Consider the following 26970-nt stretch of genomic DNA (forward strand, 5'->3'; position numbering starts at 1 on the left):
AAATAAAATTCCTTTAAAAGGACATCATGTCTAGGGTTTTAAGTTGTTGTTGAAAGGGTTAATGTCAAGCTAGGGTTTTAAGGTGGAAGTTGAGAATGATCTTATCTGAGAAGATCAAGTTGTAACTGTGAGAGAGATAGAGAAGAATGAAGTAATGCTAGAATGCATTAGTTGTGAGCAATGCTGGATCTAATCAAGCAGTTTGTGCTATTAGATAGATCAAACACTTGTTGATTACTCACATCTTTGACAAGTTTGTAGCCCTTAACCAGGTAGGCCTCAAAGCCTTTATAAAATCCTCTAACAAGGTGGTTCACACCTATGAATCTAAAATCCTCTAACAAGGTAGTCTTTAATCGGACTTATCTCCTAACAGAGATTGAGATTCCTAATAGGATCTATTCTGGTGAAGAACATTGTAAGACCTTAACTGGTCTGACCTTAACCGGTCTAGTTTCTATTCTGCAGATAGTGACTTGTGAGTTCCATCTCACCGTGGTTTTTCCCAGTTGGGTTTTCACATCAAATATCTTGTGTTATGGTTGTATTGCTTTTGTGGGTGAATGCATTATTTGCATTTTGGTTTGTATGTGTGATAACCAGTCTGACTGTTAGACTGCTTTACCGATTTATCTTTAGACTGTGTAAGTGTTTTAGTGCATTGATTTTTGGCATACTAATTCACCCCCCCCCCTCTTAGTATTCATCAATTGGTATCAGAGCCTACCTTTCTATAAGTTTAACCACTTAGAAAGAGATATGGGGGAATACACCATGAGGGAACTTACTCAATGGCTCACTAAGTCTGAGAAAGCCTATGATGATCTTATGGTCAAATACAAGGCATCTCAAGAAAAAAGGAGAGAACATGCAAAAAAGTTGATGGAGCTATCTAAAAGTAGTTCTAAAGATGAAGCTAATATGGAAGCCATGATAGCTGAAGTAAACAAGTTGAATGAATCAAACTCCAACCTAAGAAAGGAGTTGGAAGGACTGACTATTTGGTTTAGTCAAGAGCTTGAGAACCGGAGAAAAGCTGAAGATTGGATAAAGGATAGAGATCATGAGATCTCCAAGTTGAAACAAGAGATTAGTGCACTGACTGCTTGCCTTCATGAGAGAAGAATGGAAAAGGAAGACATGCAAGGAGAACTAAACATAGCCATCTTGGAAAATGCAAGTCTAATGGAGACAAACACTGCTATTTCCAAAGAACTCTCTATGTCAAAGGAAATACTTGCTAAGTTTGGCAAAAGTACTGTCAAGCTAGAGCAAAAGCTTGAGTCATCTAGACTAGAAAAGAATACCAATGGTCTTGGTTTCTCTGGACATGAGGAAGGAGAATCCTCAGGAACAAATGTTGAAGCATCAAAGAAGCAATCGACACTCAAAGGAAAAGGTAAGCAAAAATTCAAACTTGTTTGCTTTAACTATCTTAAAGAAGGACACACTACCAATGTATGTAGGAGCAAAGCCTACAATAATTTTTCATATTTTATCAACAATGTACCTAGATCCAATAAGTTCAATGGTCATTGTTATGCATACAACAAGTTTGGGCATAGAGCATTTGAATGCAGGTCTGTGATGGATAACACTGGAAGATATCCTCTAAGGACCCAAGGAGCTAGTCTTGAACCTCTGTAGAAGCAGAAAAAGTATATTTGATGATATACCAGTCACTCAGGAAGGAGAAATTGATGTTGAAATAGTTCAAACAGACATGAACAAAACATGGAGGAAGAAACTAACAATGTCGGAAGAGGAAATGGTTTCTGCACCTAGTGTGGAAATATTGGAACTGACAAACTAAGCCTCAAAGGCTTAGGGGGAGCAAATGGCGAAATGCTTTCAAACCCCTGGTTTACACTGGTAAAAGACCTTAACCAGTATGTGACACTTGTCGCTTGGCAGAAGACTGGAAATGGTAAAAAGGCAAATTAGAGTTTACGCCCTAATAGAGGAGCATTAATGATGGTAGGTGAGAGACATGTATAAATGCACTTTTCAAATCATTTCTCACTATCTGTTTTTGAGCGAAGAAAAGGCAATTTTAGCTAAGATTTCAAGAAATTGATAAACCTTGAAAGGGATTCAAATATAGTTTGCAAGTGGTAGTGGAGAACACAAAGTGGTGATTTGGCAACCGACAAAGAGTGGAGTGAAGCAGAATCAGGAAGCCCTAAATTCGCATTTGAAAAGGTATTTTTCATGTTCTTGAAATACTCTACAATGGCTTCCACATCTCATACCAGTTCGAGTACATCCATAGAATCAGAAAGTTTTATTCAGAGGAAGTCCAAATATAATGCTTTATCGCATGTTTTGGCTGGAGTCATAGTTGAAGAGGGAATTTTTGATTTTATAGATTGCAAAATAGAAGACCTAGGGTCTTTAGATATTCACACTCAGTTAGGTATATTTTGTGGCAAGGACAAAAAGATCAAACCGAAGTTTAGTATCTTAGAGAAGAAGAAATTCCATAATGCAGTATATTTTCTAGAACATTTCATGGAGGATCACATCAGAATTATTTTGAGAAGATTCCACAGTGACAAGATGTACCTGGAGAGGACGCATGATATTACACCTTAGGTAATTCATGCAGTCACTGATTTTTGCAACACAGGGGAAGTGCCAGCTCTGAGAAAGGTGAGCAAAACTGAAATAGCCAAGCTCACTGGTTCAACCAGTGATTCACGGGGTATGATAGTTAATCCTATCAAGGATGATCTGGTGAAATACACCTGCATGGTGATAGGCTATAGGACATTTTCAGCCATCAAGATTAATTATGTATCTGCTGCAGTGGTAAATGCCACTTATCAGATGATAAAAGAGGATGCATCTTTTGACTTATGCACCAGTATGCAGAGGCAACTCCTGTTGAATCTAAAGGCAATCAAATAGGACAATGCACTGAGATTTAAGTTTGGACAACTACTGGTACGGTTGTTCTTCTATTTCCAAGGCTACTTTCCTAGAGTAGGAGATGTCCAGTGGTCTCCTGACCAACCGGTAACTAAACAGATAAAGGAAAGCATTCAAGCCATTGGAACCAGCTACCTTGAAGTACTAAACAAATATTTTGATGAGTTTAGAAGAAAAATGAGTCAGAGGGTAAGAATCTCAGGTGACATAGTGAATAAATACGAAGATGACATCTGTTTCACCATTCAGGTGGAAACAATGTTTAATGGAGGCTGTTGAGCCTAGAATGGAGGAAGTAGAGCCAATGGGTTATGAAGTTATGTATGACATGCTGGAAGGGTATGCCTAAACCCTTATTGCCTCGCCTCTTGATCCAAAGGCTAAGAGGACCAAAACCTACTTGGAGAGGATTGCACCGGTAACAAAGAAAGCCAAGGCAGTTCTTGCAGCATCGGCACTGGCTACCACTGCGACTCCAAGAGTGACCAAGTGGTCATCGGTAAAGAAGAAACTGGAGGTAACACTGACAAAAGTCTTTGAAAGAAAGAGGAAGACTAAGACAAATGAACTAGACTTTGAAGAAACCGAGTCTAATGAAAAGCCAAAGAAGGCCTGACAAACAAAGAAGATGAAGAAGAATGAACCGGCAGCATCCATACCAATAAATATTGACATCTCCTCATACAAACCTTTGACACATTTTCAAAGGACGGCTAAGAATATTAGGAAAAAATTACATCTTGATTTAGTAGATTACTATGATGATTTTAGTGATGAGGAGAAGGAAGAAATACTACAGGAAATCATTGTTTATTTGTGCAAGAATGATCGGTCACCATCAGAGATTAAATCTCAAACACTGGCTTCCTTATTTAAAGCATTAGATAATAAATGGCACATTGCCATTGAAAAGGAACAAGAGATTAGGGAGAAATTCTTTTCACAATACTTTCCCGAACTCTCAAATTTAGAATTGTTTGATGTATTGGATCAAAATAAAGGTCTCTTCTTCACAAGGAGAAGAAGACACTGGTTGTTGGAGGGAAGAATTGATGATGTGGAAAAAGACACTCATCAGCACATGAATCATGCTATTCTAGCTCACAAAGCATGAATGGCTAACCTCCAAGCAGAAAAAGAACTAGTTATTTCTAAACCGGATGAGGTTTTTGATGAGGAAGGAAACCTGGTGGAAGAACCAATCGACACCATCGATGTCAATGCCCTAGATATAGAAGATGTCACTCAGGACATACCTTCTAAGGGAACTGAATAGGGGCAACAAGCAGAATAGGGTGGTGAATAGGCTAAGGACACACAGGAAGTGGCAAAGGAACGGGAAGAGAAGAAGAAGAGGGATGAAGATGAGAAAAAGAACAAAGAGGAAGAGAAGAGAAAAGAGGAAGAGGAGAAATGAAAAGATGAAGAAAAGAAGAAGCAAGAAGATGATAGGAAGAAGAAAGAAGAAGAGGATAAGGAGAAAAAGAGAAAGAAGGAAGAAGAAGAGAAGAAGAAGAAGGAAGAGGAAGAGAAGAAGAAGAAGGAAGAGGAAGAACAAAAGAAGAAGGAAGAGGAAGCACAAAAGAAGAAGGAAGAGGAAGCAAAGAAGAAGGAAGAAGCAAAGAAGAAGAAGAAAGAAGAGGAAGACAAGAAGAAGATGGAAGAGGAAGAGAAGAAAAAGAGAGAAGAGAAAGAGAAAGAAGAGAAGGAGAGGAAAAAGAAGGAAGAAGTAGACAAGACAGCTGAAGCAATGAAGAGCACACAGATGGAGACTCCTAAGGCAACTGGGAGCCAAGCCAAACCAGCTGCTATCTTGAGTCCTATTGATCTCCAATCTGCAAGTGAGTCTGAGCTTATGTAGAGCATCAAGGTTGCCCAAGAGCGCCTTGAAGTCATTCACAAGAAAAGGAACAGGACATAATTCAGGTGGCTGTAGACACCCTTACTAGTTTAATCCCCGGTACTAATCTTCCTGATACTAAATCATCACTAGCATAGCTCAAACTTCTATTTACTGTAGTGGATGATCAGGTGCAGAGTCTAGAAGAAGCAGCAGAGGCCAATGTCAAGAAAGAGCACCAAAAGGCTCTTAATGTTTCTCTAGTGAAAAAGATGAATGAGCTTAGGACTGAACTACTGAAAGATCAAAAGGACATAAGGAATGCCTTGGATGAGGGAAACTTGCTACTCAACAAAATCTGTCAACCTCATATGTTCTATGATGATGTGCTAGCCAAGAAGGAAAAGCTTCAAACAGACTTACAGTCCTACTTGGGCACATTTAAGACACCTTATGATTCCTTTGTAGCATATGGGCAAACCGTTCACCGATTTCAGATCCAGTCAGCCAAGATGGAGCAAGAGATCAGTACACAGTCTAGGGATTTGTAGGAGCTTCAACTGGTTTTACTTCCATGACTGCAAATTCTTTAGAAGTGTTATCTGAACCTAGATGCCCTGACAGTCACTCAGGAATTGAGCACAGTAGATGCCATGGAGGAATAGGTATCCTAGATGTAGATAGAGAAGGAAGTGGCAACCTCCCTACTTGAGTCCTGGTCTCTATCCATGAAACAATTTTTGCAAGACTATAAATCGGTTTTTGACAAGTATTATTTATTATTGTCATAAACTCTTTTATATATATATGGAAACAGGGTTATTCAGCGGTACTTTGTCATTGTTGGCAAAGGGGGAGAAGTATCTGGTTTTTGGTTTTAAAATTTTGATCTTCTGACATAGGGGGAGAAGTATCTGGTTTTGACATTTTGATATATGCTTTGATATATGCTATATGCTTTGATGTCTCAATGATTATGCTCTGTATGCAAAATTGCTAAACTGTGTTGATTAAGGGATAGTGTATATGATTAGGGGGAGCAATTTTGTTAATGGCAACTTTTTGTTGTAAAACACTTAGATGTCAAAATTTTATTTTCCTAAGTGTTGCCATCAATGCCAAAGGGGGAGATTGTTGGCATTTTTGTTTATTTATGTTGTGATTGTCATTGATGGACACACACTTGTATTGAGATCCCCTTTATATGTATAAGCTTGTGCTCAACCGATATTTGTTCCAACCGGTATGTTGTATTCTAGTCTTTAGACTAGTGGTGATTTTGCAGAATGTGTTTCCCAGTCTGAAGCGTCATGTCGACCCCAAGCGGTTCATTGATCCCAAGCGATATGAGGGAGAAAAGCGGCACAACATATTCTTACCAGTCTTCATTTTTGTCAAACCGGCAACCGGTATTTTGTATGAACCAGTAATACTCTGTGATGAGTTACCAACCGACATTTTGTGATGAGTTACCAATCCACTAATTGTTTGTCCGGTAGCAGCAGAGACCACCCGCTAGTAGTTTTGCTACCGCCGATAGCAGCCACTATCAATCAGTAGCAGTCCTACCATCTGGTAGCGCTGCTATTGCATAGCAGCCCTACTGACCAGTAGTGCTGCTACCCATGGGTAGAAAGACACTACCGTCCCACGTGGTGGGGCTTAGCCCACCATGTGGGCAAGGGTTAATCTAATAAAAAAATAAATTTCTATTTAAAACAATTAAATCATAAAATAAAAACTCCCTTGTTCACCGTTTTGACGAGAGTGCACACACACAATGCCAAAACCTAGAATGAGAAAGGATATTTTCCAATAAGGTAAATGGTCAATAATAATGTACAAGAGCCCCAATTATAAGGATATTGGGCAACATAAGAAGAATTTGAAAGATAGGAGAAGGATTATAATAAATATTTGCACTTCCATTGCACAGGAAGAATTCCTTGCATCTTGCAAGAGGCAAATAACCAATTTTGCCAACATAAGCCCCAAATCTTGGGCAAAGAGATACTAGAAAACACACAACAAACTAAATCTAATTCTTTCTATTCCAAATATAAGAGATAATTCAAGAACTTGATTTTCAAGAACAAATAACAAACAACAAATGGAAAGATGAATCATTTCCTTTCAACATGCACTCATTTGCTATGAATTCAACAAAATCATCAATAACAAACACTCTTTCTCCCATTCCAATCATTCAACAAGAATTTACAATGATATTTACATTTTTCCAACACACAGAAAGAAACTAAAACATTCCAAATTAAAATTCATAACAAGAAGAGATTATCCAACCTTCAAGCAAACTAGGAAGCAAATTGATGGAAGAATCCCAATCTTGCAAACCAAATCCAACTCCAGCTCCTCTTCCAAAATGGTTTTCCATATTTCTCCTCCAAAATTCTGCCTCTCTTCTTCCCGTGAACTTTCAAGAATATATGGGAAAAATATATTTCAACCTAAACTTTCTAGGTTAAAAGTTTTTCCAACCAATCAGATTAAACTATTTAAAAAGTAAAAGAAATCAGATTTACCCTTTTTCCATAAATAATTCTTTTCCAACAAAATAAAATGCAAAAGTCAAAATGGAAAGGTAAAAAGGAAAAGCTTTTATTTTTTTATTTTATTTCATTTTCCATTATACTTTCTTTCAACATAAGCATTTAACATTTAAATGGCAAGGCAAATACTTATTTCTTTTCACAATATATTAATACAACTTTACACAAGAAAATAAGCCATTTAACCATTTAATTCTAACAATCATTAATTTAATTAAATCAATAATCTTAAGAGCATAATAATTAATTAATTATGCCAACACAAATATAGCATCATTCACATAATTAAATAACCATTAAAATAAATGGAAACAAGCAAAACGAGGAATGATCAAACGACGACTCACAAGACGAAAGCATAAAGCACTCTAACTTGCATACTGGTCAAACAAAAAAGACGACCAACTGACAACACTCACACGAGTGTAACTGCGGGTCAAGCTAGGGTCCAACAACTATCTCCTCCAGTCCCATCGAACATATAAGGCACGCTTAAACCTGTGAAACCAGGTGGAGTTGATACCTCATACCTACCCAGTACTTGTACTTGCAATGTCCTACACCAAAGAACCACATGTGAATATAGACAAATATATATATAAACAGTAATGACACACACACCGATGAAGGAGAATCATGACGTTCCCTGTCTCACCGGAGTGAGTGAAGGAAAATCATCCCCTCACATCCCATACACTTGCAAACACACAACATATAAATAACACATTGCACATATAGGGTAAAAGTGTCAGTCCATGATAATGATCCGTAAAAAAACATTAATCATAAGCACTGAGATACTGCATAAAAGCATACACCACAAATCCAAATAAAGCATGAAATAACATCGCATAAAGTCTGAATCAATATACAATAATGTTCCATTGAACAGTCAACTGAAGTCAAACATAAATACAAAAAGAGTCTATTCGAGGAGGGGTACTACAGTTTCATTTAAACTCTAAAGTCAGTAGTTGTTTAATTGCAAAAGTAGAAGATAGTTGGCTTTGGCATCAAAGATTCTGTCATGTAAATTTTGATAACATTGTAAGAGTCAGTAAGTCCAAACCAGTAAGAGGTTTTCCATAGTTGGACAAAGTGGTGAATGCTTTGTGCAAGGAATGTCAGTGAGGGAAAATGGCATCCTCAACCTTCAAGAGCAAATCTTTCTCAGCAAAACATTTGCTAGATTTGGTTCATACCAACCTTTGTGGACCAATGAGGACTAGGACTAAGAGTATTCAAGGCGATTGGTACTTCATGATATATACCAATGATTTCTCAAGGATGATGATGAAAAGTAAGCAACTAGAAGGTAAGAAGACCCAAAACCACCCCTCTATGCCTTGCAAGTAAGGCCTCTCACAACCCCAAAACTAGGGTTCTACACACACCAATGCAACCAATCACCTACTTCACTTCCTAAGGAGGGTTTGGACTATTCAACAACTAGGATCACTCACCCTAGCCTTCCAACCAAGTTTGGAAGTTTCCTTTTTGCACCCGGGATAAGACACCCCTATTTAGGCCTAATCCTAGTAGCCCTGTCAGATTGGTATTTCCCAAATCATTCAAAATTATTCCAAAACACTCTAGGACCAAATTAAATATTTGAATACCCTTTTGGGCTTTACATCCAATCCCAAGAGATTGAGGTTTGACTCTACTCCAACACCCCTAAGCATCTACTGAGTTTGCAGACCTAATAAGCCTAATTAGGCCTGTTTTCCAAAGCAACTACTTGAAGATGGGGTTGCAGAACAAAACTCACCACTTGGACATATTCCCTAGGAATCTATTACATCAAATCTACCACTAGACTAGTCACCAAACACTCCCTAGGTGTTTGTTTGTTCATTCCTCCTTGTAGGCTAGACTAAACACATTATCTTGTTTAGCCTAGGTTTTGGTGGAAACCACACCAACCCTCACTCCCTGATTCCACCCTTTTGAAGTCTCAGTGTAAACACCCCTAAATTATATTTTCCAAGAGGCCATTGAATTCCACAAAGGAATTTGCAAGTTAGGGCCACATCTTTGGTAAAACCCTATGAACCAGGGTTTTGAATGACAGTTTTTGGTAAACTGCTCACGACTCACTCCAAACCATATCAATTCAAGTCAGGCCACTTGCATTAGAGTCTTCACTCACATCAAAATCCAACCAATTCAAAATTCCATGCAAGTAAATCCTCTCTCAGATCGTGCAATACGGAAAACAATGGAAATTGGGTAAAATCTGTATTTTTTTTGTTATTCAAACCACCAAATCTTTACATGCTTCATCCAACAACCAACATGGATGATCTCATAGGCACAAATAGGCCTTTCCCCAATGGACACAATTATTTTCCAATTGGTTATGGTTGTTGGAACCTCTTTTCCCAATAGGTGGAAAATGTTGTTTAACAACTTTGCAACTTTTTACAATTTTGTATTTTTGACACTTTTGACATGCCAACGTCCCCAATGGAATTGTTAGACCTATCCTAGGCCTAAAACAACTCAATAAAAATTATCAACATGCCTCCTACACTACATGAACCCTGTGGCCTAATTTGGTCTCTAGGTTTATAAATGACCTTAGAGCCAATTTGCCTTACAAATGGGTTCTTTATTACATCCAAAGGATCCAAACTGATCCAACACATCATCCTAGGGTCTAAGACCACCTATCCAACACTCAATCATCAAATGAAAACTAAAAACCAAGAGGATGCCCTGTACCATACTCCCAAGGCTAGGAAAACTCAAGTCTCTTGAGTTGGCAAATCGAGAACCTTGCATCCAATCTTCTTGAAAGCCTGCTCTATCATCCAAGTTGCACTTGTCTTTCCATTGGACCAGGTACTCATAGTAGGTATGCCTCCTTGTTTTCTTACTCACCCTCTTGTAAAGTACATTCTCAACTTCAAGCTTAGGCTTCTTAGGTAGGTCTTGTAACATCTCTTCCCAGTTGGAATCATCTTAACCTGCATCACACACATCAGTAATAGGACATTTATATGCATATATATCTGAAACATTGAAAGTGTTAGAGAGACCAATATCCAATGGGAGATCAATCTTGTAGGTATTTCTGCCACACTTTTGAATGATTTTGAAAGGACCTATCTTCTTCATCATCAACTTGGTGTATTTCTCCTTAGGGAGTCTCTCCTTCTTAAGATGAATCATCACCATATCTCCAACCTGAAACTGTAAATCTCTCCTTTTCCTATCTACTAAATGCATGTACTTGTCTGAGGTTTGTTCCAACCTATCCTTACTTGTTGGTGTATGTCTCTCATCACTTCTGCAAATTCCTCTTCCTATGCACTTCTTCTGTCCAAATCCTTCACATCTCTCAACTCCAATACACCTCTAGGGTGTGACCCATACACTATTTCAAAGGGACTGTGACGAGTGCTCCTATTCACTAAGTCATTATAAGAAAATTTTTCTTGAGGAAGTATTGAATCCCATGTGACTCCTTGATCCTCAGTTAAACACCTTAATAGGCTTCCAAGTGACCTATTGATGACCTCAGTATGTCCATCAGATTAGGGATAATAGGCTGATGTAAATGACAAATTGGTACCCAGCCTTCTCCAAAGTGTTCGCCAAAAAATGCCCAATAAACTCAGAATCTTTGTTTGAGATGATTAACAGTGGTAAACCATGTAACCTTACAATCTCCTTGAATAATATACTTGCTATGTGAGATGCATCATGTGTGGTTTCATAAGGTAGAAAGTGAGCCATTTTTGAAAACCTATCAACAACTACATCGATGTTGTCATAACCCTGTTTAGTCTTTGGGAGTCCTAATACAAAGTCCACGCTGACCGAATACCATGGCTTGTTTGGTATGGGCAAAGGAGTATAGAAACCTACATTTGAACTAGTATCCTTGGCCTTCTGACAAATCATAAACCTTCCACATACTTTTTGATCTCGATCTGCATCCTAGGTGAGAAGTAGAATCTTCTAACCAACTCAAGGGTCTTGTCAATCCCAAAATGACCTGCCAACCCCCCACAATGCTTCTCTTTCACAAATGTTTCTATCATGGAGCCTTTAGGGATACAAAGTTGGCTTCCCTTAAAAAGTAAACCTTCCTACAAAATAAAGTCTAAGAACTCCTTATGGTACTTGTCACCCATTTCCTTACATACTTGGTATGCTTCTTTGAAATCCTCATCTCCTTGGTACATATACTTTGTGGAATTGATGCCTATGCTCTCCAACTGAATCTCTTTCACTGTCAAGTTTCTCCTGCTAAGGGCATCAACTACCTTATTTGCTACTCCTTTCTTGTGCTTGATGGTGAAAGTGAATGCTTGAAGGTATTCCATCTACTTCATATGTCGATGATTCAACTTGTCCTGTCTATTCAAAAATATCAGAGCATGGTTGTTGGTATAGACTACAAATTCCTTGGGCAACAAACAATGCCTCCATTTCCTAAAAGATTGAGCCATTGCATACATCTCTAAGTCATAGGCTGAGTACTTTTATTTTGCTTCATTCAATTTTTCACTAAAGACAGCTACCGGTCTACCTTCTTGACTCAAAAATCCTCCTACTACCTTATTACTTGCATCAAATTCTATGGTGAAAACCTTATGGAAATCAGGTAGAACCAATATGGGTTTCTCTGCTACCCTTATTTTCAAATACTCAAAGGACTCATTTGCTTCACTAGTCCATACAAACTGACATTTTCTACCTCCCTTTATAGTGTCAATCATAGGTGCACATACACCACTAAAATTCTTAATAACCTTCCTATAGAAGCTTACAAGACCATGAAAACTCTTTACCTCACTTGCATTTCTAGGTGTAGGCCAATTGAGGATTGCTTCCACCCTGGATGGGTCCATCTTGAGGTTTCTCTTGGAGATTAAAAAACCAAGAAATACTAACTCCTCCTGTAAGAAGACACATTTTTCCAAATTCATCTTCAACTGCTCTTCATTCAGCCTTTTCAACACCAAATCCAAATGTATTAGATGTGCATCCCTATTCTTGCTAAAAATCAAGATATCATCTAAGTACACAACAACAAAATGATTGCTAAAGGGTTTCAAGACTTCATTCATGAGTCTCATGAATGTACTAGGAGCATTTGAGAGGCCAAATGGCATAACCATCCATTCATAAAGTCCTTCATTTGTTTTGAAGGTTGTCTTCCACTCATCTTCCTCTCTTATCCTAATTTGATGGTAGCCGCTCTTCAAATCCACCTTAGAATAGTACTTGGCTCCTGCTAGACAGTCCATCAAATCTTCTATCTGAGGCATAGGGAACCTATACCTGATTGTGATCTTGTTGATGGCTCTTGAATCCATACATAATCTCCATGTACCTTCCTTCTCTAGGGCCAATACTGCAGGGACAACACAAGGGCTAATACTCGTCCTTATGAATCCTTTCTCTAACAACTCATGTACTTGCCTTGCAAGTTCTTCATTTTGATCAGGGGTCAATTTATATTCTACTTTGTTGGGCAATGAAGAGCCTGGTATGAGGTCAATGCAGCGACTTACATCTCTAAAAGGTGGTAGGGTCTCAGGTTTTCTTCCTGCAACTATACCCTTGTATTTTTCCAACAACTCTTTCACCTCTTTAGGACCTGCAAACATCTCTTGCACCTTGTCTTCTTCTTTCTTCCTCACTTCTTCTCTTGGCTTCACCACTATGGAAAAGCATGGGGTATCCTTCTCTTTGATTGTCTGCATAAAATTCTCCTTACCTACTAACATGACACTAGTCACAACATGATTTTTCTTACCATCATCCGGTAGTGGGGTCATAGTGTATTGCACATCATCTTTGGTCAACTTGTAGACATTTTTCTTCCCATCATGCCTTGAGTCTAAATTATATTGCCATGGCCTCCCAAGGAGTAAATGGCAAGCATCCATCTCTACAACATCACACAAAATCTTGTCTCTATATTCAACTATTTGAAAGTCAACCCAAACTTGATCACTTACCAAATCTTGCTGCTCTTTGCTCAACCAAGAGACTTTGTAGGGGCACGGGTGAGGAAATTTCTTCAATCTAAGTTTGCTAACCATCTCTATTGAAGCAAGATTATCAGTTGACCCTAAGTCCACAATGACTCTACATACCTTTTCACTTACCTTGCAAGTAGTTCTAAACAATGACTTCCTCTGTGGTGGCTCCTTGATGGTTGGTACCTTCAAGAGAGTCCTTTTGAACATTAGACACTCCCCTTTCTCCAAATCTGCATGTCTTGAAGGTGAGTTCACACTTTGGGTGTCCTCCTCTTGTGCCAAATCAACTCTGCTTTCTCCACCTTGACTATTAGAAACTTGTTTTTCCAGACATTCGAAAGATTGATGGTCAACTTGATTAGATGTGAAATATCTTTTGGTAAACACATTGGTTCCTCTACCTCCAAATCTACCTTGGCCATTTGGTCTTCTTCCTCTAAAACTACCCTTGTGACTTGGTTCCCCTTCTTATTTCTGATTACTTGACTCTCCTTGTAGTTTAGGAGATGTTCCTCTTCCACCAAATTTTCATCTTCCTCTAAAGTTTCCTCCTCTTCCTCTACCTTGTTGGTCTCCCTTTATTTTGAACTTTTCTTCAATTCTTAATGCCATTTGATAGCATTTATGAACTATCTCAGGATTAAAGAGACTTAGTTCATCTTGAATGACATATTTGAGGCCATTCATGTACCTTGCCAACTTTTTCTTCTCACTCTCTGACACCTTTTCTCTTAAGGACAATTTGTGAAACTCCTCGGTGTATCCACTTACATCCAAATCCTTTTGTCTCTGGCTATGCAACTTCTTGTGCATTGTCACTTTATAATCCTCAGGTACAATTTTTTTTTCACCTCTGCAACGATCCTCTTCCATGATGAGATAGGATTCTTCCCTTCTTCTACTCTCTCATTTTGCATGAAGTTCCACCAACTAAGGGCGGATACCTTCATTTTAGACTTAGCAGTCTTCATCTTTTGATTCTCTAAGGCCTCCAACCAATCCATGACTTCCTCTAGGTTCATCTTCCTAGTGAACATAGGTAGGCTTGCTTTGTCATCTCAACTACCTACTCTCTCAATGGCTTCAAGGAAACTTCTCTAATTTACAGGTATCCTCTCTCTTTCCTGCAAAAGGGCATATTCATCATTCCCTTCTTCTTCTTCATCAAAGTCTCCTTTCTTCTTGTCCATCTTACCCTTCAACTTATCCAATTCTTTTCTCATCTCTTTATTTTTTGTTGTTTGCTCTCTTACCAACGTGGCCAGTTCAACGTTGGTCATCCTTCTCCCATCACTAGTGTCTTCTCCTTCTAACATCTTGTCATTCTTCTTCTTCCACCTCAATAACCTTTATGGATCTAATACCACTTGATGCACAATGGGCAACTAGAAGGTAAGAAGACCCAAAACCACCCCTCTATGCCTTGCAAGTAAGGCCTCTCACAACCCCACAACTAGGGTTCTACACACATCAATGCAACCAGTCACCTACTGAACTTCCTAAGGAGGTTTTGGACTATTCAACAACTAATATCACTCACCCTAGCCTTCCAACCAAGTTTTGAAGTTTCCTTTTTGCACCCGAGTCAAGAAAACCTTATTTAGGCCTAATCCTAGTAGCCCTATCAGAACGGTATTTCTCAAATCATTCAAAATTCTTCCAAAACACTCCAAGAAAAAATTACAGATTTTAATACCCTTTTGGGCTTTACATCCAATCCCAAGAGATTAAGGTTTGAATTTGCTCCAGCACCCCTAAGAACCTACTGAGTTTGCAGACCTAATAGGCCTAATTAGGCCAGCTTTCCTAAGCAACTACTTGAATATGGAATTGCAAAACCAAAATCATCACTTGGACATGTTCCCTAGCCCTCTATTAGACTAAATCCACCACTAGACCGGTCACCAAACACTCCCTATGTGACTGTTTGTTCATTCCTCCTTGTAGGCTCGACTAAACATATTGTCTTGTTTAGTGTAGGTTTTCATGGTAACCACACCAACCCTCACTCCCAGATTCCACCCTTTTGAAGTATCAGTGTACACACCCCTAAATTTCATTTTCCAAGAGGTCATTGAATTTCACAAAGGAATTTGCAAGTTAGGGCCACATCTTTGGTAAAACCCTATGAACCGGGGTTTGAATGATAATTTTTGGTAAACTACTCATAAATCACTCTAAAACCTATCAATTGGAGGTAGACCACTTACATTAGAGCCTTCACTCATATCACAATCCAACCAATTTAAAATTCCATGCAAGTAAGTCCTCTATCAGATCGTATAATACGGAAAACAAAGGAAATTGGGTAAAATCTGAGTTTTTTATTTATTCAAACCACCAAAGATTTACATGCTTCGTCCAACAACCAACATGGATGATCTCAGAGGCACAAATAGGCCTTTCCCCAATGGCTAAAACTATTTTCCAATTGGTTATGGTCATTGGAACCTCTTTTCCCAATCGGTGGAAAATATTGTTTAGCAACTTTACAACTTTTGACAATTTTGCATTTTTGACACTTTTGACATGCCAACATCCCTAATGGACATTTTAGACCTATCCTAGGCGTAAAATAAATCAAGACAACTTATCAACATTCCTCCTACACTACATTAATCCCATGTCCTAATTTGGTCCCTAGGTTTATAAATGACCTTAGAGCCAATTTGCCTTACAAACGTGTTCTTTATTACATCCAAAGGATCCAAACTAATCCAACACATCATCCTAGGGTCTAAGACCACCTATCCAACACTCAATCAACAAATAAAAACCAAAAACCAAGAGGGTGCCTTGCACCATATGATGTGGGTCACATTATTGAAATATAAGACATAAGCATTTAGCGAGTTTAAGGCATTCAGAGCCTTGGTTGAAAATGAAAGTGGAAGAAAGCTTAAGTGCTTAAGAACTAATCAAGGTGGTGAATTTACTTCAGAGGAATTCACTAGATACTATGAAGACAATAGAATTAAGAGGTGTCTTTCTAAACCAAGGATAGCATAGCAGAATGGTATTGCAGAAAGGAACAACTGATTAGTAGTTGAAGCTGCTAGGACTATGCTAATTCAAGGAGATGTAGCTAAGACATTTTGGAGAGAAGCTGCCAACACAACTATTTATACAATGAACCGGATACTGGTTAAAAGAGGTAAGGAAAAGAAAAACCTATGAGTACTGGTATGGTAGATCACCTAATGTCAGTTACTTCAAAAATTTGGGTAGCAGATGTTTTATCAAAAGAGGTGATTATATTGGTAAGTTTGAAACCAAGAGTGATGAAGGCATATTTATTGGTTACTCCACCAAGAGAAAAGCTTACAAGTGTTACAACAACTGAAGTAAGAAGATCATTGAAATTGTAAATGTCTGAGTAGATGAGTTTCCTAAAAGTTTAGGTGAAACCTGCAAGGAGAAGGAAGAAGAAGAACCTTACACACTATTTTTGGAAATGGAACCGGTGAAGCCAGAAGTTGTTGAACAGAACAGAGAATCCCTAGTTCAATCGGAATAGGAAGGTCCAGCAGAAGATGAAGAAAGTGAAGAAGAAGAAGAATATGAATAACAAAATCATGTTATTCTGAGGTATGTTAGAGTCAATCATAGCCCTGATCAGATAATTGTAGGTGTGCTAACTAGAACAAGGCTAAGAGAGAACTCTTGTATGATTTCCACCATTGAGCCTAGAATTACAAAAAAAGCCTTTGTAGATGAAGACTAGATCAAGGCAATGGAAGAAGAACTTGACCAGATAGAGAAGAACAATATTTAGTCATTGGTACCCTAACCAGAGAACAAGAATGTAATAGGAACAAAATGGGTATTCAGAAACAAACTGAATGAAGATGGAGTAGTGGTCAAGAATAAAGCCAGACTGGTATGCAAAGGATATGTACAAGAAGAAGGTGGAGATTATGGTGAGACATTTGCACTAAGGACTCTACTTGCATTTGCAACATACAGAGGATTCAAAGTATATTAGATGGATGTGAAGTCAACATTCCTAAATGGATTATTAGAAGAGGAAGTCTACATTGAACAATCAGATGGTTATGCTTTAACTATAGAAAGGATATGGTGTACAAATTACATAAGGCATTATATGGATTGAAGCAAACACCAAGAGCATGGTATGAAAGATTGCACTCTCACTTAGTGAAGATAGGTTTTCAAAGAGCCAGTGAAGATAGTAACATATATTTCAAGACAAAAGGAGATAATATACTGGTAAGTGAGGTATTTGTGGATGATATCATTTTTTGAGGAAATGATGATATGTGTCATGATTTTGCTAATGAAATGAAGAATGAGTTTGAGATGTCACTAGTAGGTGAGATAAAAAATTTCATAGGTTTCCAAATCCAACAGATGAAGGAAGGTATTTTTATCACACCGTCCAAATATGTGAAAGAAGTGTTGAAGAATTTTGGAATGGGAGACTGTAAACCAGTTGGAACACCAATGGTTACGGGCTTTAAATTTTCTAAGGAAGATGATTCTTCATTAGTTGATGAAAAGGAGTATAGGTCCATGATAGGTAAACTACATTATATTGTCCATAGCAGACTGGACATTGCTCATGCAGTAGGATTGGTTGCCAGATTTCATAAAAGCCTGAAGGAGACACACATGGTTGCAACCAAAAGAATTTTCAGATACCTAAAAGGCACAATTGATTATGGATTATGGTATCCATATGCAGGAGACTTTGGTTTAAAAGTCTATATAGATGCAGATTGGGCAGACAATATTGATGACAGGATGAGTACAACCAGAGGAACATTTTTTCTTGGAGGTAGACTAGTGTCTTGGAGGAGCAAGAAACATAGTGGCCTCTCTCAATCAATAGTAGAAGATAAATATATTGCAACATATATGAATTGTACCAAAGAAATTTGGATGAAACACATTTTGGAAGGTTTCAAGTTGAAGATATCAGAACTGGTAAGAAATTTTTGTGATAACACAAGTGTTATAAACATTTCTAAGAACCCGGTGTTGCATGCTAGGACAAAGCATATTGAGCTAAACTATCATTTCCTGAGAGAGAAAGTGCAAAGTAAAGATGTGTCACTAGAGCATGTATCTACTAAAGAACAACTAGCAGATATCTTTACTAAGCCTCTACCTAAGGCTACATTTGAGTATCTTAGAGGTAAGTTAGGGGTTGTACCCCTACATGAAGTCAATTAAGTAGATGTGGAAGCCATCAATCCCGGAGCCTACTGAAAAATATTGAAGAAAGATTGGTGAAGAGTGGAGCTACTCCACAGGGGGACAAACTAGTTGCAGATCGGTGAAGCATGAAACTGTATGGTTTACCTTCACTTTGGCATTGTTGTCAAAGGGGAAGAAGAACTGATAGCTAGTTACCAGCTGAAGACAGAAGATACAGTTGAAGGAGAGTTTATGGGAAAAATGTGATCAGAATTCCTCTACCTGTGTATATGCTTTACTCTCAATCATCACAATCAATGGGTATTGATATTTGTATTGCCATCAATGCCAAAGGGGGATAATGTTGGCATTACATAAAGATTGCATTGATGAAGTATAGTGTTTTCATCGATGTCAATAGTAACTGGTAATGAAGATGTATTGCAACCATTAATGATGCAGTAAAGAAACCTGTAGTAAAGCAGTGAAGGCAACCGGTATTATTATTAAAGCAGAGATCAACTAGTAACCCTAACCAGTTGATAAGAAGAACCCTAACCGATGGAGCTTGGAGAATCAGTTGTGATGATCTATGACCAAATGGTGATTGGAGATGAAGATGCCACTTAAGCATGATGCATGTGATGAGTTTTGAAGTGGATTTGGTGCGTAGAGAAAACCATTTATCTTGGGAATGATCAAATGGATAACATGGAGTGACAAATGCGTGATGAGCTATAGGATCCAATGTGTGGTGATCCAGAAGTGGTTGAAGTTGTCTAGAATAATGTGTAGTTGATTGCTATGTAATCTTATGGTCAAAATTGAACCGATATGTTTTTAATCTCTATGGCATTTGTAGGTTTTGTGTTGTATTACCAACCTATTTTATTTTCTTATAAGATCAATGATTTGATTCAATGTTGTGTTGACAAATTTGGTTAAGTGTGTGTGTGATTGTTGTCAAACCAGAAGGTGTGTCTGCAAAATTTTGTGAAGGCAAATAGGAGAAGAAAAGGATATGATTAAGCAAGGAAGTGCTATTTCCAAATCACCAAAGAACCTATTGTTCTCTAACCATTACAATAGATAAATCCCTTAATTGGGTAAGCTTTAAAAGACTTGTTGTTGAAATCCTCTAACCAGGTGATCCATTAGCTTGGATTTGAAATCCTCCATCGAGGTTACCTTTAACAGGGTATTGTAGTCAATCCCTTAACTAGGTGGTCCTTAACTGGATCTATTCTTAACATGACATTATTCTATAAAAGCTTCTAACAAGCCTTGGCTCCTAACAGGGTGAACTTTAGAAGAGTTCAGAATACTTGTGGATATTCATCCCCATTGTGGTTTTTCCCATTTGAGTTTCCACATGAAAAATCATTGTGTCAAGTGGTGAATGATTTTGTGGATGTGTTTTTGATATGGTTGATATGAATGACTGGTAAATCCACTTAGATATGTTTAGGTGACTGAAAATGATCTAAAATGTGCTATTACTAATATTAGTGAAGTGGTTTAATGTTTTGGTTAAATGGTATTTGAGTTTTAGATCTATTGTATTGTATCATTGATGTTTTGTTCAACTGGTAAAGTTTGAGAGTGCAGTTGCAGTTTTTGATACAGTGACTAAACCAGTTAGTTTAGTGATTCGATTCTAAGTTGAAAGTTTGTTTGGTGAAAGTTTAGTTTATTTTATATCTTTTGATTCACCCCCTCCCCCTCTTAGTAGTTGACCAGAACCTTATAGTTTCATCATATTATCAGTTTCTAGCAAGGGATACATTTCTTCACATAATTATATGCATCTACTTCCATTGTAGGCCAGTAATATCCCGTTCACAAGAGATTTTTAGCCAAAGTGAGCCCACTTGAGTGTGCCCCACAGATACCTTTGTGCACTTCATGTAGTGCCAATTCAGCCTCTTGTTTGTCTAAACACCTTAGGAGGGATCCATCAAAATGCCTTCTGAACAAGGTGTCTCCAAGCATAGTGTAATGAGCACATCGGTGGATGAAGGTTTGTTGTTGGGTTTTGGTAAGGTTTGGGGGAATGGTGTTGTCTCTTAAGTAAGTGAAAGTCTCTTGATACCAGGGGGATTCGGGACCAATGGGTACACACACCATTTCAGATTCTAGTAAATCATATGCTAATATGAATAATTGCTCAACCAAGAACTCACACTTCTGACTATGTGTCGACATCTGAAGGAGGGAGCCAATGGTGGCCATTGCATCTGTAGCTCTGTTGTTTTTTCATGGAATTTGATCAAAATTGATTGTTGTGAAATGTTGCTTAAGATCTTCAACCATACTACAATAGTGAAGAAGGTTGTCATCTTTTGTTTGATATTCATCATTGTCTTGTTTAATGACAAGTTGGGAATCACCATAAACATGTAATTCCAATATCTTCCATCGGATAGGCAAGTGTAGTCCTATAATCAGTGCCTCATATTCTACAATGTTGTTGGTACATGCAAAGGTTATCTTGTATGATTTTGGGATGCAATCTCCTTCAGGTGTGATCAATAGTATTCCTACCCTCGATCCATTTTGGGTGCAAGAACCATCAAAGTACAACTACCATGTGGAGGATGCGATGACAGTCATTATGAATTTGTCTAGCAATTCTGTAAGGATTGCATGGTCACATGGAAGTGGAGTGTCAACCAGTTGGTCTACAATTACCTATCCTTTGATTGATTTTATATCCACATATTCAATGTCAAACTCACTTAACAACATGACCCATTTAGCAGTTCTTCCAGTGAGGGTAGCTTTTGACAAGAGATATTTGAGAGGGTCAATCTTAGCAATCAATTTTGTTTTGTTGTTGAGCATGTAGTGACATAGTTTTTGTGTACTAAAGACAAGTGCTAAGCATTCTCTTTCAATGGAGTTTTAATTAAGCTTATACCCTATGAGTGTTCAGCTGATGTAGTATATAGCATGCTCCTTTCTCTGATCATTTGTTTGTGCCAATAATGCCCCCAATGCCACTGTAGTAGCAAATGTGTAGGAGGCATAAGAGCTGGAGGTGATGCTAGATATTCTTTGAGTTTTTCAAAAGCCTTTTGACATAGGTAGTCCCATTTAAATTTTGTGTCCTTGCGCAACAAGTGTGCAAATGGATGGTATTTATCTGTAAGTTGCAAGACAAATTTCTTGATAGATTGGAGTTTCCCTTGGAGGTTGCACAACTATCTAAGGGTCTTTGGGGAGGCATTTCCATGATCACTTTCACCTTTGTAGGATCAACCTCTATGCCTCTATGGGAAACTATGAAACCTAGCAGTTTTCCTGATGTGACACCAAAGACACACTTCTAAGGATTGAGGCACAGTTTGTATTTTTCCAATCTTTCAAAGTTCTACCTTAAGATAGGGATGTGCTCATGTCCTATCTTTGAGTTGCCTAGAGCATCGTCCACATAGTCCTCCATGATTTTGTGCAAGAGGTCATGAAAAAGTGTTGTCATTGCACGTTGATGTGTAGCTCCTGCATTTTTTAGGCCAAAAGGCATGACTCGGTAATAGAAAGTCCCCCACGGTATTGTGAATGTAGTTTTGTGTTGATCTTCCTCTGCGATCCTGATCTGATTGTATCCAGAAAATCCATCCATCAGTGATAGCATCTCATGTTCTGCTATGACATCTACAATCATGTCTATGTTGGGGAGTGGGAAATCATCCTTAGGGCAAGCCTTTTTTAGATCTCGAAAATCAATAAGATGCGGATGCCCCTAGCGGGTTTACCAACAGGTAAAATGTTGGATACCCATTTAGGGTAGTGTATTGGTTTGATGAATTATTTATCCAACATCTTTTGAAGTTCTCCTTTTACCATGAGTGCAATATGTTGATGCATCTTGCATATCTTCTGCTTTACTAGTTTTGTATCTAGATAGGCATCAAGATTATGAACCACCAAGTTAGGATCTAGACTTTTGTTTCTATGAGGAAACTGATGAAGTCTCGTCTCTCTTGATCCATGAGGGACTTGGCAATGAGCATGTTCTTTGGAGTGTCTTTGGTGCCCATATTGATGTTGTCTTTTTCCTCTATCAGTAAAGTTGACTTGTCTTGCTGAGGAGGAACAATGGTAGGGAGGTCAAGTCCTTCATCCTCAAGTGCCTGATCGAGGTTTTCACTTTCGGATATGCCCTTTGTTTTTACTTTTTCCACATCCAAAGGTGCCTCAGAGAAGTTTTCACCTAGGGAATCATGGTTTTTCTTTTTATTATCTTTTTTGCAACTAAGGGCATTGACCTGGCTACCAAAGTATACTTTTTCATGTAACTGAATCCCATGAACTTTGTTGCAGTCTTCCAAATTGTGCATAGTCAGGAGAGTTGAGAGCATTTTCATTGACGCGGACATCTAAAGTTGGTTTGTCTTGTTGGCCTTGGTCTATAAGTTCGGGATGGGCAAGTTATAGCTCATGTGAAATGGGAGGGGTTATGGGAGTGATGGTGTTGATGTGGGTGTCAAAGAAGATGTCATCTTTGTATTCAAAAGGCATTTCATGGAACTCCTCGTCATCGAAGTCTTTGACATCCAAAGAAGGACTTGAAGGGGCACCAATGATAGTGATCTTAGGCATTGGAGTACACCCCAAGCTCTTGTTATACTTGTATGAGATAAGATTTATTGGTTCTTTTATTCCTTTCTCCTCTGGTCCCAAGCCGTGTCCTTTATAACCCATCTTTTCTTCTATAGTTGATGCTTTTGGATACATTTTCTTAGGTATTTTTGTTGGGTTTTCATCTTCTTCCCGATAAAACCATGAAGAGACATTTGTCTTAAGGCTCTCCTCACCAAGTGGACCCCATTGCTGAAAGGTGGTATCTTTGCATTGTATAACACATTTTTGATCTTTTTTTATTTCTTTTGGTTTGTCGAATGACTTGGGAGACATGGGGAGATTGCCTATTAATAAGACATCCTCGAGTTTGTATTCTCCGCAACCATTATCCAGGATCTTGATTTTGGGCTCTGATTGGGATGAGGTGGAGGCAATGTTTGATGTGTGAGATGGAGGATTTGGAGAGGGTCTATTTAATGGGTAATGATATGGATGCTTCCCCTCTAAGAGCTTACAATATTGAAAGGGTTGTGGATCACCTTTGATAGTGATCTCTCTTCCATTGAAGGGGAATTTGATGTGTTGATGATAAGTGGAAGGTACGTCCTGAAGGGAATGAATCCATAGTTGTCCAAGGAGGATTTTATAAGGGAGATCAAGATCCAAGACTTGGAAAGGGGTCTCAATTGTAATAGGGTCCACTTGAAGAGGCAAGGTGATCATGCCTTTAGAAACTCTTTTTGCATCATCATATGTTTTTATTGTGATTCAACCTGATGCATCTACCAGGTCTTTAGAAAGCTCCAATTGTTTTATTAACTTATATGTACACAAATTGAGTCTGGATCCATCGTCTATCAAGATATGTTTAACCTTGTGCTTCTGGATAAGGGCTTCGATTTATAAAGGTTTATTATGGTCTTCATTTGTAGGAGCGCCATTGCAAGTGAACACAAGGTGTTGTTGGGTAGTGAGGTTTCCAATGAGAGCTTGAAATTGGGTAGCATTCATATTATCGGGAACGTGAGACTCAAGGAGGGCTTGTTCCAAAATTTCCTTGTGGACAGGGGAAGTCTTGAGAAGTTCTAGGCTGGAGATCTATGTGGGGGTCTTCCCAAGATGGTCAAGGAGGTCATATTGATGGGTGGAAGACATGGGGGGAGGGTTTGGTGGAGGAGGGGCTCTTTGGATAGTTACTCTCCCACGACAGGTAGTTACATTATAGTCATTCTGAGAAGAGGGAGGTGTCGCACCTTGAATGACTATCTTGGAGGGATTAGGTCGACTTTCTGGTTGGGATGGAGTAGGACCACCTTGGATAGTGATCTTGGGTCTATTTTGGGGTGGGGGATGGTTAGCTCCTTGTATAGTTATAACATAACATGAGTATCTGTAGGCTCGATGTGACCTACTAAGGAGTCAAAACCTATTATGTGGTTGGTATAATCATAGTTCATAGTGTTAGATGATGAGTCTTTACCTTTATCATGTTTTGGGAAGGGTTCCTGGTATATTTTGAGTTTGTCATTGTTGTTACCAGATTTTGAAGTTGCTACCTCAATATCACCTCTATCAATGAGATCTTGTATGTAGATTTTAAGCTTCATACACTTTTATGCATCATGCCCATTGATATGATGATACTCACAATACTCAGTTTCATTATACCACCTAGGTTTGGGTTGATTGGGGTTGAATGGGCGAGTTATCGGGAAGACCACTGCGCCTGCTTGGACAAGCTTTTGAAACACAACTTCAATGGGCTCGGCAAGAGGAGTAAAGTCTCTTGGAGTCATGTTATTGGATCGAGGTGGTCACCCTTGGACTGAGACATTGTTAGGGGGTTTTTGAGATTGATTTTGATTATTTTGATTGTTGAATTGGCGATTGGTGGTGGTGGGCTTTGGAGGAGCAGCCATAGTCTAGACCTATTTTGCATCAGTCACACCATCATTGACTACGTTCTTGTTTTTGGACCAAAATTTTGGTTTATCATTATGTTAAGAGGAAGAATTTTGACTTGATTTTTGGTAATATTTTAAGGTTCCTTCCTCTAACAAGACACGTTCAAGAGCTAGGCCCTTGTCAGTCATTTTTTAGAAAGATTTGATACATTGAGATGTCAGGGGTCTTCATAGTTCAGGTACCAAATTCTTTTGAAATAACTCAATTTGATGTTGTTCTAGCATGTCCCATTGGAATTTATTGATAAGATGTTGCCATCTTTGTAAGAAGTAAGTGAAAGTCTCTCTAGGCCTTTGTTTCGTGATACAAAGGTCCATCATGGAAACATAATTGGCAATGTTGTAGGCATAGTGAGCCACAAACTTTTCTACTAAGTCCATGAAGGAGGTGATAAAACCTCGAGGTAAGGATGAGAACCATGCAAGAACATTTCCCATGAGACTCTTATGGAAGATCCTTTTAACGTATAAGTCACTATAGGAGAGTTATTGACATAAGATGTGAAACTCACTAACATGGTCTCAGGGGTCCCCTTTGCCCTCATACTTTGTGAACTTAGGCATCTCAAACCCTAGTGGGTATGGTGCAAGTAATATAGATAGGTCATAAGGACAAGGACAAAATTCCTCAAACAAGTAGGGTTTCCTCTTGTTAGTCCCTTCATGTTTTTTATGATGTTTTTCATGTCCTGGATTTCTTTAATGAGGTCTTGTTGTGGATTTTGGACATGATGAATTGTGTTTTCCCATAGAATTGGATGAGTCATGGAAGGTGGACCACCACCACTAATGTATTGATATGATGAGGAAGCGGGGATGTGAGATGTGATGACCAATGTCAAGGGGACTTGAGTGATAATTGGTTGCGACCCACAAATTGTTGTGATAGGAGGAAGCGAAGCTCAAATGAAGTTAGTGACACTGTTGAGAAGAATGGAGGATTGTGGAATAGAAACGTATGATCGGGTAGAAGAAGATGGCATAGAAGCATGTTGGAGAATAGACAAGATTAGATTCAATATTGGCATAGATGCTAAGAAGGAAGAAGGAAGAATGGAGACCACGGGGACAAATTCCACGAGTGCTATTGGTTGGGGTTGAATGATGGGTGGGGGCGCAATTGGTTGAGGTTGAAGAACGAGTGTGACGATATGAGTAGGAGCAAGGTCTCCTTGTTATTGTTGATCAAGAATGGATCTATCAAAATTAGGGGGAAGGTGAGCTCCATTTTCAATAAGAGTCTTTAGAAGAGAACTACGATTATGGATAAATTTCTCCATTATTTCTTGATTATAAGTCTTCTAAAAATGTTCGCACTTCCGGAAAGAGTTCATCTTGATCAACCATATTAGGGTCCTCTTGTGGTTGATTTTGAATGTTGGGTTGCACACTTTGTGTAAGATCTTGGGTAGGGTCTTGATATAGGACACTAATGTCTGACATGCCATATTGTTGTCCGACCATCTTTTTCTTTTGAGATCAAGTTGTGACTATACAAGAATAGCCTTAAAAAGACTGATTAGAGGAAAAAAGATTGGATGAAAGAACTTAGAAAATATCTTGGATTTAGGATTTAATTTGGATTTTATGAAGTTGGATTTGATTGATTGGTAAAGTCCTTGGATTAGGACACAGGTTTGATTAAGATTGCACCTTAGTCCTTGAATGAGGATTTTAGATGGGGGATGTTGATGAAACCACAAGAAAGTTAATGACCAAGTTGGGTAAAATTTAGACCTTAGAATAATGACCAAATTCTTTATTCTACTAAGGATTGACTAATGATCCTAAGAAAAGTAAAGACATGAGATATGAGTCTTGATCAACTCAAAGGAGGGGGCGAAGGTGCTTGGAGAGGATTCTTCTTCAAGCACAAGGCTAAATGATTGATTGATTAGAGATAAGGTCTAAAT

General features: G+C 38.4%; 1 protein-coding gene across 1 annotated transcript in view; it reads right to left on the minus strand.

Moving 5' to 3' along the window:
* LOC131856955 (uncharacterized) overlaps positions 1 to 13406 on the minus strand; it is an 88735-nt gene extending 75329 nt beyond the window's left edge. Inside the window, exon 1 of the mRNA XM_059208922.1 lies at positions 12692 to 13406. Within this exon, the coding sequence (XP_059064905.1) occupies positions 12692 to 13406 (715 nt within the window). The remainder of the gene's footprint in view (positions 1 to 12691) is intronic.
* Between the last annotated feature and the right edge of the window lie 13564 nt (positions 13407 to 26970).

The sequence above is a fragment of the Cryptomeria japonica genome, chromosome 7 (assembly GCF_030272615.1).
Source record: "Cryptomeria japonica chromosome 7, Sugi_1.0, whole genome shotgun sequence".
NCBI classification, from domain to species: domain Eukaryota; kingdom Viridiplantae; phylum Streptophyta; class Pinopsida; order Cupressales; family Cupressaceae; genus Cryptomeria; species Cryptomeria japonica.